The sequence below is a fragment of the Sciurus carolinensis genome, chromosome 5, assembly GCF_902686445.1.
Source record: "Sciurus carolinensis chromosome 5, mSciCar1.2, whole genome shotgun sequence".
NCBI lineage: Eukaryota > Metazoa > Chordata > Mammalia > Rodentia > Sciuridae > Sciurus > Sciurus carolinensis.
The window spans coordinates 140,715,640-140,728,681 of NC_062217.1; the positions used below are offsets into that span (position 1 = coordinate 140,715,640).

General features: G+C 33.5%; 1 protein-coding gene across 4 annotated transcripts in view; it reads left to right on the plus strand.

Moving 5' to 3' along the window:
• Exoc6 (exocyst complex component 6) overlaps nt 1–13,042 on the plus strand; it is a 185,457-nt gene that overhangs the window by 39,221 nt on the left and 133,194 nt on the right. For all 4 annotated transcript variants that reach the window (XM_047553573.1, XM_047553576.1, XM_047553578.1 and 1 more), the window contains exons 2-4: nt 11,320–11,491; nt 12,762–12,809; nt 12,907–12,997. In XM_047553573.1, the coding sequence (XP_047409529.1) occupies nt 11,320–11,491; nt 12,762–12,809; nt 12,907–12,997 (311 nt within the window). The remainder of the gene's footprint in view (nt 1–11,319; nt 11,492–12,761; nt 12,810–12,906; nt 12,998–13,042) is intronic.

The following is a 13,042-nucleotide window of genomic DNA, read 5'->3' on the forward strand; positions in this document are numbered from 1 at the left end:
AATATTTCATTAAGTTGTATATTGCTAAAAAAAATAGAATAGTTGTGTATCTGGCACATTAATGTATTAAGTAGATATAATTTAACCAACTCAGGGTTCAAAGAGTGAATAGTCTTGAACAATATTTTTTCTTTCCTGTCCTGCAAATCAGAATTTCAAAGAATAATGATGATCATTCAAAGACAAAAAGGGAGAAAGAAAGAAAAATGATTTTTCAGAGTTAAATAAGTATGGGACCCTCAGTTTTCTCTATTTCATATTTTGTTCTTCCTTGTTTTGTTGCATTTGTAACTTAATACTGCCTAACAATTAGCTTTGCCTCAGTTCTCATCCCTTTTTTCTGTCCATCGGTTGATTTCACCTGATGGGTGCAACAGTGCACATCAGGGATTCCCTATTGAGTCATTCTCAATTGTTGATCTTCAAAGGTGATCTGTGTGGTTGCTCTGCTGGTACTTCCTCTCCACATTCCATGCTGCTTATCACCATTGCTAACTGGAGAGTTTATATAACATAATGGTAGCATTGGCTTTGGAGTCAGGTAGATCCATCGTTTAATCTTGGCTCTGTCTGCATGTGACTTTTGGAATTCACGTCTTAATCTTCCCAAACTACATTTGTAAATTGGGATAATAGAATCTATGTCATATAGCAGTAGTGAATATTTAATGATATAATACATGTAAAGCACTGAATACATAGTGAGTACTTGGTGCTTTGTTATTGTTACTTTTATCATCACCATCATTAAGCCAGTTAGGTCACTGGGGAATCTTTCCTGGGAAAGCAGGTCTTCTCAACTCTCTGTGTTATTCTCCCTCTACCATCTCTCAAAATATGATAAATTCCCTCAGGAAAAAGGATTGAAAATACCTGCTTTGCATAGTGTATCAAGATGCATACCATATCAAGATTCTGGGCCTAACATTTCCTTTTACTTTTTCCCCCTTTCCAGTATTCTGATGTATATCCACCCTGTCTATCTCTTTCTCTCTTTTGCTTCTATCCTGTCAGCTATTTATTATTGACTTTATTAGTAAATTTCTAGACTAGTTATTTTTTTGTTACCTGTCATTAGTATGAATATGAATTAAATCAACTACATGTAGTGATTAATTCCATTTTAAGTTCTTGCTTGCTGGCTTTTAGGTTTGTGCTGCATTTATTAAAATGAGAGTTAGATCTAGGAACTTTCTCATTCTTACTAGGGCCAGCATTTTATCATTTATTGAATTTTGGATTCTGGCACTTGCCTGATACTTTAGTACTTTCTTTAAATACAGCTTATTCTTGTGGTTTAGAACTTTCCTTCATTTTGATGACCTTATATCTGAGTACCCTGCTCATTAATATGGATTGTAGGTGTAAGCTTGGAGTGTAGTTTATACTCTTGTCTGAAATAGCAAATAGCTATCAAGCGTCAGGAGAAGTTTGGGGGAGTTTGAGACTTAGTTGTAGGTAGATCAAGAGTATGCTTTCCTGAGGGTGGGAGAAAGAAAAAATAACAGAATGAGACAAACATCATTACCCTATTTACGAATGGTATAACTCTACTTAATGTACAACCAGAGAAACAAGTTGTACCCCATTTGTTTACAATGAATCAAAATAAATAAATTTTAAAAAAGAATATACTTTATCTGAAATCTCAATCTGTGCTAATTCCTTAATGTTATTTTTTTCTTTGGAATTTACGGTTGTATTTTAACAGTAGAAGACATGGAATATAAATAGGTTGTGCTTTGCAGGTTTCGGTTTTCTATTAATGGAAAGTGGGTTTATGTATGTTCTTTTTTTTAATAGAAAAAAATTGTATTTACTTAGAAGCATTCAGAATGTTAACTTTTTTTGCAATTACAGAGTGGTATTCAGTTAACAGAAAACAATTATTTTATATAAGCTGCATCAGAGACAACTGAAGATGAAAAACTACTGTCCCCATATATAACTCATTTGTGCTGTGCACCACAAGAACCTGCTTTAAATTTCCATGCCAATTTACAACCCCCATACGTACCAAGCAAGGATAGTGGCTATTGAAAATACCACAGGGCTGTCTAAAGACACATTTGGTAGTGTGTTAACTATACAAAAAAAGACACTATAGTTTCAAAACAAATCTTACACAGCCTTACATTTCAGTTTTTTTCTTTAAAAGGAGTGAATTGTGTACAGGGGGGTTAAATGCTTTATAGACAAGAAAAAACTGTGCTAGAACCAACTTATTCATCATCATCATCTTCTTCATCTTCATCTTCATATTCCTCTTCCTCCTCATCCTCTTCATCTTCCTCATCTTCCTCCTCTTCCTTCTTTTTCTTGCTTTTCTCAGTCTTGACATCTCCCTTTTTTGCTGCATCAGATTTTCCTTTAGCTCGACAGGCAGCAATATCCTTTTCGTATTTTCCTTCAGCTTAACAGTTTTCCTTTCATAAGGCTGCTTATCATCTGCAGCAGTGTCGTTCCACATCTCTCCCAGTTTTTTTGAAACATTACCAATGGATAGGCCAGGATGTTCTCCTTTGATTTTTGGGTGATACTCAGAACAGAATAAGAAGGCCGATGGAGACCTCTTGGGTGTGTTGGGATCTTTGAACTACTTTTTTGTCTCCCTTTAGGAGGGATATAGGTTTTCATTTCTCTTTCATAACGGGCTTTGTCTGCCTTTGCCATGTCTTCAGTTTTTCCTTTCTCTTTAGCAGACATGGTCTTCCACCTCTCTGAGCACTTCTTAGAAAACTGAAAAGTTGATTGAAGTATCTGGGTGCTTCTTCTTGTGCTCCTCCCAGCAAGTTTGCTCAAAGAATGCATATGATGATATTTTGCCTCTCAGCTTCTTAGGCTCTCCTTTGCCCATGTTTAGTTGTTTTTCCTCAGCAAGGCACAGAGTTGCCCAGTGCCCATCCAGCTCTCACTTGCCTCGGCGCTGTCTCTGTGTTGCTCAATGTACTGCAGTGGCTGTCTGTGTATATTCTGATATTGTTCTTGTCAATAATATAATATTAGTAGAAAAAGAGGAGTTCACTTGTGATGCTACAGTGGATGTACTGGCAGTACCTTGAATTATTATTATTATTATTATTTTTTGCTTTTGACTCACTATTTTGCAAGTAAAACTCAAAATCAACAATTGGGTCTAGGATGAACATTAAGGAAATTGTGTCCACACTGCAAGGTCTGAATGAACTGCCTTTAGGGAATCATTAATTTGCTATTTTTCCGTAGTTCTTCAGAAAAGCAGATAAAGATTTCTTCTTAATAATTGTTTCCATTTCAAAACAACACACATTTATGATATAAATTTCAGAAAATCATAAAAATTAGAAGTTATTCTCTTTAACTGTGTATTTAACACCTTGAGGGACATATACCTCTATTACATTTTTTTTTCTTTCTGGCATCTTTTCAGTGTATATGTATTTGGTTGAGTCAGTAAAATCTTGATTATTCAGTATTCACAATTTTGAATCTTATGTCAACTTCCACTTGGATTTATTAATTTGTTCATTCAACAATATCAATTGAGCAATAAGTGTATGTTTTCCTTTCATTTTAATTGCATATACATAATTTTAGTGACTGTGTAAAATCTTATATAGTATAGTTACCATAATTTATTTACTCAGTATTCTGTTGTTGAACATGTAGTTGCCTATCATGGTTTTTGATCTGTGAAGCTATTTTTTTTCTCTTTTAATCCTTAGTTTCTTTTTTAAGAATTTTTGATTCATTGTACAAATGGAGTACACCTATTATTTCTCTGGTTGTACATGAAGTACAATGATACCATTTGCCTATTCATACATGTACATAGGGTAATGATGTTTGTCTCATTCTATTCTCTTCTTCCACCCCCTCCCCACCCCTAGTATCATGAATTGTCAAACAACCTTGTTTTTAAGATTTGGGGACTATATTGGAAAGACACGCTAAAGGATGGACTCTAAGAACTTTCTAACATGAAAGACTTCTGGGAAAGAACTATTATTTCTCTTTTATTGTTTGTTTATGTAATTTTTAAGGGATAGCAGTCTTGCCTTTTTACTTAAAAAGAGTCAGACTCTCCTTTGGAGGAATTTTATAGTAGAGCAGTCCTGAAATATCTGTTGCTAGAGTTTTCCTACAATGTAACAATTGTAATAGGTTAAAGAGGAGAGAGAGAGAGAGAGAGAAAGAGAGAGAGAGAGAGAGAGAGAGAGAGAGAAGCAGCAGTAATGGCGGTGGCCACTCCATCTTGTAATATGTTCTGTTTACTAATTACACACACACACACACACACACACACACACACCTTTTTTAGGTTCTAGGCATAGAATTCAGGGCTCCATGCATGCTGGACAAGCACTCTATCACTGAATCAAACCCCCAGCTCCTACTAATTGGGATTTTAAGAGCCAGATAAATATCAAACTGTTTTATTAAAATATGTAGAAAAATTATAAAAATGTTCAGAGTGAATTGTTCAGTGTGAGTTTTGAATATATACAAAGGAATATTATGATACCTATGGCAGTTTAAAATGATGGGGGTATTGATAATCTTTGAGATTGGTTCCAGGAATAAAAAGTTTATAATTAAAAAACCTGAGAGAGGGGCTGGGGATGTGGCTTAGTGGTAGAGCGCTTGCCTAGCATGTGTGAGGCCCTGGGTTCAAATCTTAGCACCACATATAAGTAAATGAATAAAATAAAGGTCTATCAACATCTAAAAAAATATTTTAAAAAAACATGAGAGGGACTGGAGATATAGCTCATTTGGTAGAGTGCTTGTCTCACTTGCATAAGGCCCTGGGTTCAGTCACCAGCAACACACACACACACATAAGCATGAGAGAAATCTGAGCTATACTGATTCAGTATTTCATTTTTCATATTGTGAACATGAAGATGGCCTTTTTTTAAAGGCTTCTCTCTTGAAAATATGATGTCTGAAGTTGAAGATATGTCTAATTGTGTTTGCATAGTTCACAGATCTATACTAATCTTGAATTTGATAGTTTTGGAATGACTATCATTTGAACTCATTCAAGAGAAGGTGTCAGCAATTGAGAACCAGGAAGATCCACCCACCCTAAAAGTGATGCCAAAGTAAATTTCCTGAAGAAATTAGATTCCAAAGATTGTAGGTGGGGAATTTTGAAGTTGTCGTTAGTATGTCTGTAACTTGGAGATAAAAGGAAGCCTGAATAAAAGAATTGTGGGTTGATAGGACAACTGGATTAAGTGCCAGTTCTTTTTTTTTTTTAATTTGTTTTTAGTTGTAGATGGACATGATGCCTTTATTTCAATTCATTTATTTTTATGCAGTGCTGAGAATTGAACCCAGTACCTCACACATGCCAGGCAAGTGCTCTACCACTGAGCTACGCCCCAGCCCCAAGTGCCAGTTCTTTTAAAAGATAGTTTTGAACTTCAACTTTAGAGAAACTAAGGTGACCTTGATGCATAGTGAAGGAATAACAGCAGGTAAAATGTTTTAAAATAAAACTTATTATCTTTGTATAATTTTCCCTAATATTACACATGAAGGAAACACCTTTACACTGTTTGTAAAAAGTCATGTATATTTGGTTCAAAGTTACTTTAGTGTTTTCTGTGGAGGGAATAAAAGTAAAATTTAGCCATAAAAAACAAACAAAATACGTTTTGTTTTTCCTCATAATTATGAAACAAACACCAGGATCAATTAGATAAACTTCATGCTCATGGATTTTCTTTAGAAATTATATTACTTATTTAATTAAGAGTCCTTGTTAATTATGTATTACTTGTGGGAAAACACCAAGTAGGAGTTCTAATCCCAGACTAGGCTATGTTGAGCATGTCGTTTCTATTCCAGTTTCCTCATTTGTGAAAAGGAGGCAGTAATATTTTCTCTGGTATGGTATAAGAAATTGAGCATTAGATATAAAGAAAAGGCCAGATCCAAATGTCAAGTATTAGTAGTGGGCAGATCCCTTGGCATGGATAATTAGCCATATTTACTTGATAATTGTAGCTAGGACTCAGTTATTCAGCTTTTGGTTCATTCATTTAACAAGGATTTTGCAGTCTCTTATGTGTACACAGAATTAGTAGCCAATTTTATATTGCACATGTTCCGTGTATCAGTTATTGTGCTAAGACATTTACATGTTTACTAATTTGTCACAGCTCTCTGATGTAGATAGTATTTTTAAAAAGACTTTAAGTTTGAGGTTTACAGCAAACTTAGGAGGAAGTTATACTCGTGCAGAACTTCCCCAATATCAGTATCCCTCACCAAAGTGGTACATTTGTTTCAATTGATGGACCTACATTGACACATCATTATCATCCAAAGTCCATAATTTACATTATGGTTCACTCTTGGTGGTATACATTTTGTGTATTGGGACAATTATATGACATGTATCCATCATTATAATATCATACAAAATGTTTTCACTACCTTAAAAATCTTTACCATTCATTCTTCTCTTCCCATTGATCTTTTTACAGCTTCTATTGTTTTGCCTTTTCCAGACTGTCCCATAGTTGGAATTGTACTGTATATAGCCTTTTCAGATTGCTTTCTTCACTTGGTAATATGCATTAAAGTTTCCTCCATCTGTTTTTGTGACTTGATAGCTCATTTGTTTTTTATTGCTAACAGTTAATTGTCTGGATGAACCAGTTTATTTATCCATTTACCTACTCAGGGACATCTTGGTTACTTCCAAGTTTTGGCACTTCAGTTTATTCAAACTGAAATTTATATAGAGGTTTTGTGTGAATATAATTTTCACCTTCTTTGGACAAGTACCAAGAAGTATGAGTGTTGGATCCTATTGTAAGAATATTGAAAAAACATTTTTTTATGTTTGGTTTTGTATGAAAATGCCAACCTGTCGTCAGAGTGGTTGTACCATTTTGCATTCCTGTTATAAATGAGTGAGATTTCCTAGTATTCCACATTCTCACTAGCATTCAGAGTTCTCAATTTTCTAGATTCTGGCCACTCTAATAGGTGTGTACTGGTGTGCCATTGTTGTTTGCATTTCCCAGATAGCATATGCTATTGGACATCTTTTTTATGTTTATTTGTCATCTGTATTTTTTTTTTAAAGAGGTATCTGTTAAGGTCTTTGACCCATTTTAAAATCAAGTTATATTCTTACTGTTGAGTTTTAAGAATTCTTTGAAAATAAAAATTAAAAAAGAATTCTGGTCTGTCTATTCTGTTCCACTGATCCATTTGTATATTTTGCATATTAGTCTTTTTTCAAATATGTTTGAAAATTTTTTTCTCAGTCTGTAGCTTCTCTTTTTGTTCTCTTGACAGTTTCCTTCACAGAGTAGAAATTTTTTATTTTAGTGGCATCCAGTTTATTAATTATTTATTTCATGAATTGTACCTTTGGTGTTACATCTAAAAAATCATTGCCAAACTCAAGGTCATCTAGATTTTCTCTTATGTTATCTTCTAAGAATTTTTTAATTTTTAATTTTACATTTAGGTTGGTGATCCATTTTGAGTTAATTTTTGTACAAAGTATAAGGTCTGTGTCTACATCCACTGTTTGGCATGTGAGTTAGTAGCACCATTTGTTGAAAAGACTATCTTTTCTCCATTGTATTACCTTGGTCTTTTGTTGAAATTCAGTTGACTTGGGCTAGGTGTGTAAATCGGTGGTAGAGTACTTATGTAGCAAGTGTGAGACCCCAATTCCCAGCATTGCAAACAAACAAAAAATGCATTGACTATATTAATGTGTATCTATTTCTGGGCTGTCTGTTCTGTTCCACTGATCCATTTGTCTGTCATTTCACCAATACCACACTGTTTTGATTACTGTAGCTTTATAGTAAATTTGAATTGGGTCATCAGCTCTTCGTTTTTCTTCATTATGTTGGCTATTCTGGGTTTTTTTGCTGTTCTCTATAAACTTAGGGATTAGTTTGTTGATACCTACAAAATAGTTTGCTGGGATTTTCATTTGAGATTGCATTGAGCGTATAGATCAATTTGGGAAGAAATGACATTGTAACAATATTATTGTCCCATTCTTAAACTTGAAATATCTTTTAATTTCTATAGTTCTTTGGGTTTTTTTTATCAATCATTTTCTTCACACAGATTTTAAGTATTTTAAAATATTTATATCTATTTCATTTTGGGGGATGTTTATATATGTGTGTGTGTGTGTTTATATGTGTATATATATGTGTGTGCGTGTGTGTATATATGTGTGTGTGTGTGTTTATATACGTATACATATTTGTGTGTATGTGTGTGTGGTGGTGGTGCTGGGGATTAAACTCTAGGCCTTGTGCATGCTAGGCAAACTCTCTATCACTGAGCTATATCCCTAACCCAATGGTATTATGTTTTTAACTTTAAATTCTACTTGTGCTGTAGGTACTATTTTTATTCCTATCTTATGATTGAGAATATTTAAAGAAGTCAGATGCCTTACCTGAAGTTGAACGTAGTAAATATACTTCTGATTCCATCCATCCAATTCATTTATCAGTTATTTATTGAGCATCTGCTACTAGATAAATACTGTTCTAGAGCTAGGGATACAACAAGGAATAAAATAAACAAAAACTCTTTGCCTTTAGTGGCTGGGGATTCAACAGAAGAAATTATATAAAAACTCTGTGTCTTCATGCAATTTGCATTCTATGGGGAAGACAGATGAGTAGATAAGAAGGTGAAACAGTATATTCTGTAGTGATAAGAGTAATACTGTATGAATTTCTTTAAGTTAGAAAAAAAGAAGGGGATAGTGTGTGTGTTTGTGTGTAATGTAGATGTTGTAGCCAGAAGAGGCCTCTCCAAAAAGAGTATAAAAGACTTTAAAGGAGGTGAGGGAGATAACCACTTATGAGAAATGTGATCCAGACAGAGAAAACATCATTTGCAGATATCGGAGAAGAATATGCCTGATGTGTTTAAGACATCATGAGGAGTCCAATGTTGCTGGCATGGAATAAGTGAAATGAAAATAATTAGAAGTATGTGAGGCCAGTGAAGTAACATGCAGCAAAATTATGTAGGACCTTATGGATTGTAAGAGATAAAGGATTTTGAGCAGAAGAGAGACATGGGATTTTACTTACATTTTAACGGTTTCATTTCTGTTAGACATCATCTGATTACTCTATTGAAAACATACTGAAGTGGGGAACAAGGGTAGAATCACAGACTAATTAGAAAGTAATTATCAATAATCTAGGTGAGAAAAGTTGTTGGCTTAGTCCAGGATGATACCCAGTGGAGATAGAGAGGTGTGGTTAGGTTTGCTAGATTAGTAGGGGGAAGAGGGAGAGAAAGAGATTAGTCAGAGATGATTTCAAAGTGTCTTTTTTTCCCCTGAGCAATCGAAGAATGGAGTTTGCTGAAATGAGCTCGACTATGGGAAGAAAAGATTTAGGGAAAGAAGTTTGGGAATTCATTTTTTAAAAAAAACATTTTTTAGTTGTTCATGGAGATATATATATATATATATATATATATATATATATATATATATATAGTAGTGAGAATCAAACCCAGAGCCTCCACATGCTAGGCAAGTGCTCTACCATTGAGCTACAACTCTAGGCCTTGGGAATTCATTTTTAACATAGCTGAGATGCTCATCAGATATCTATTTGGAGAGACTTGAGTTGGAAGTTTGAGGAGAGGTCAGGGTTGGTCATACAAATTTGGGAGATGTTAATATGTTTATGGCATTTAAAGCCACAAATCAAGATGAGATGAAGAGAGTAATATAGGTAGAAAAGAGCAAGTGTTCAAGATCAAAGCTTCATTCTAGCTTATCTTAAAGAACCTAAATTCTTGATGATTACTATATTGATGTTTGTAGTATTATAATTAATACTCATTAAAACCTGAGATATGGAGGCTGCCCTCAAGAAGCTTATGATTTATTTGGGGAAACAAAATATGGGACATACTCATAAAACATTTAAGTTAGATATACAGTTATACCTGATTACCTGTCAGAGAATTGTAAAGGACTATAAATTTACCTGTCCTGCAGATGAAAGGATTACTTTGAATAGAAATTATAGGCAAAGGTCTGTTGGAGAACATGGCACTTGCACTGAACCTCAAACAATGGGCAACAGATGGGAAAGTACACTTCAGAATAGCCCCAGGTCTACACTCAGGTTCAAAATGTGCAGGAATGATTCATAGAATATAGCAAGAATGATTCACCAAATATAGCAAAGATATTATATATATAAAACTTTTTTTTTTTTTTTTACGGAGAAGGAATATAGATTAAAATTAACAGTGGAAAAGGTACATAAGGCAAAGCGTAAGAAAGTGCCAGGTATGAACTTTCAGTTGTCTTTTCCCAGTGGAATTGTGCGGACAGCACCTTTTCCAGCAGTGATATGTGGCAGTACTCAGAATGGCTGATCAGGGAAGTTCACTCAAGCCTTGATGTCCAGGTTTATTAGGGCATGGTCATGTAAACATGACTGACATCCATGTTGCTGACTGTCTACATTGCTGACCTAAGTCTTCAACCCCTCAGAAAATTAAAAGGACAAAGCCCCCTCAATAAATCATACTGTTAAGGCCTTCAAGTAAACAAAGACACTTAGGCAAGGAGTTCCAAAGTCTTCCATTTCAGGAGCCAGGGACAAGGTTAGTTCTTTACTGCATGGTGAATGATGGGTAGGATGTCCTGTCATTGGTGACAGGTGTGAACTGAGATACATTAGGCATGTGATGCCATGTTTAGAGAATATTGTAGTGACTACAGTATGACCTTGTTCTTGAGAATATGAACTGTGGAGCTAGATTGCCAGGATTTATATTCTAGCTGTCATTTGCAAATTGTTGAATTTACATAATCTGTATCATCTAGTAAAACAAGAATAATAACTATACCTAGTTTTTGGGCTTAGTGTGAGGATGAAAGAGTTAATGTATAAAGTATTTAGAATGTACTTTAATATAGTTAATATATAAAGTACTTAGAACATAGTAAATGCCATAAATGACTTTGTTCATTCATTCCTTATTCACTTACAGATTCCTTTTTTTTTTTTGAGCCCTAGTACAATAAGACTTATATTTGACCCTTATCTTCTGAGCCTCAGATCTTTACTTCTGGATAACTAGTGATATATTTAGAGAATTTCTGGCTTTTTAATATTACTATGTTCAAAAGAAATGAAATATTTTCACCAAATTTATTTTTATTGGAGACAATACCATCTAACACATTTATTTATTTGGACTTAATCTTCAATTTTTGCAAAGATTGGACTTAATACAGAATAAATTTTGGTGAACTGGGAAGTTAATTTTAGTTTTCTTTTATATATACAGGTCGGTATATGATGACCAACCAAATTCACACAAGAAGTTCATGGAAAAGTTAGATGCTTGTATCCGTAATCATGACAAGGAAATTGAAAAGATGTGTAATTTTCATCATCAGGGTTTTGTAGATGCTATTACAGAACTCCTTAAAGTAAGGACTGATGCAGAAAAACTGAAGGTAGGAAATAATGTTAAAATTTTGTTTTCCTTTGTTTTTTTTTTTAAATTACTCAACTATTATAGTACATATCTATAAGTTATTATTAATTGTGTTTTCAGGAAGTGAATTAGTATATGTATTTGAGAATGCTCTTTATGCACTGTTAAGGTGGTTGTCATGCTAACGACAGGAGTAATCTCTTTTTTTCTAAAACAAATACTACATTGACTTAATAGGATTTTTTTTCCACCTAGGAAAATGTATTCAAAACATTCATACAGTGAAAGGTCCTATTTGCAATTTTAGAATTTTTAAAATGATAATTAATACAATATTTATTTTAAAATATCCTCATTTATCTTACATAGTAAATTTAAAATTTACTATAAATAATTTTGTTCTCAAAGTTATTTAATTATATTGAAACTTTGGAAATAGCAGCAATATATAATTTTTAAAAGAAAGACGGTCTACATTTTCTGTCATATTGCAAAAACATTATTTATTAAATGAGATATGGATTTATTCAGTAAGAATATAAAATACTTAGTTATAAGAATTGTCCTATTTATCTTTCTTTACATTTAGAGTGCTTAGCAGACAATTCAAAGATTATGATTAGAAAACTATTATGTATTATATATAAAGGATATTCAGATAACAAGAGACCAAATACAGCATCAATGAGGTCACTGAGCATCTTTGTTCAGAAATTAATGAGATTTTTAATAAACCAGAATGTGCTTCCTTACTATGATGACCTAATGAGTCACTTAATATGTGGGAAAATTCGAGGTTGAGCTTTGCCTGCACCTGCAGCATTAAAATGTTGCTGTGGATTGAGATTTCCGTGTTTGATGTTAATCAACCACCCAGTGTTTGCATTCAGCAAAGTATGAATGTTTAATTACCATAAAATGCAATCACCATTTCCTACAGACAGTGAATGGCACATAGACCTCATTGAAGTTATCAAAAAGGGACCAGTGGTCAATTGGGTCAGTGATTTGAATTGTTTGACAGACTTAGAGAAGCAAGTAAAGTTCAAAAATCCTGAGTAAATTTGAGAAGTTTGCCACAGAATCTGTTAAAAAGAACTGTCATAAGTAATTGAAGTTAACAAAAGCCCTTTTCAATCAAAAGTTCAAGTTCAAGCTGTAGAGTTAATTTGAATTTGCATTTCTTTGTTCTAAGTTTCTCATGAAGCATGATCTGATTACAAGGGTGAGCAGTTACATCAGGGCAGTTTTATGCATATTTGTCTAACTAAGGTGAAATTATTTTTAAGGTGCAAGTTACTGATACCAACCGAAGGTTTCAAGATGCTGGAAAAGAGGTAAGAAAATGATACATTTTTTTTTTTTAAATATACTCAGTATGTGGATATTATTTAACTGTTTGTTTAAAAATATGTACATTTCTTCTTTTCTAAGGTGATAGTCCAAACAGAAGATATTATTCGATGTAGAATTCAGCAGAGGAATATTACAACTGTAGTAGAAAAATTGCAGTTATGTCTTCCAGGTGAGTTTGATTTTACCAAGTCAAACATTATATTATAAACAAATT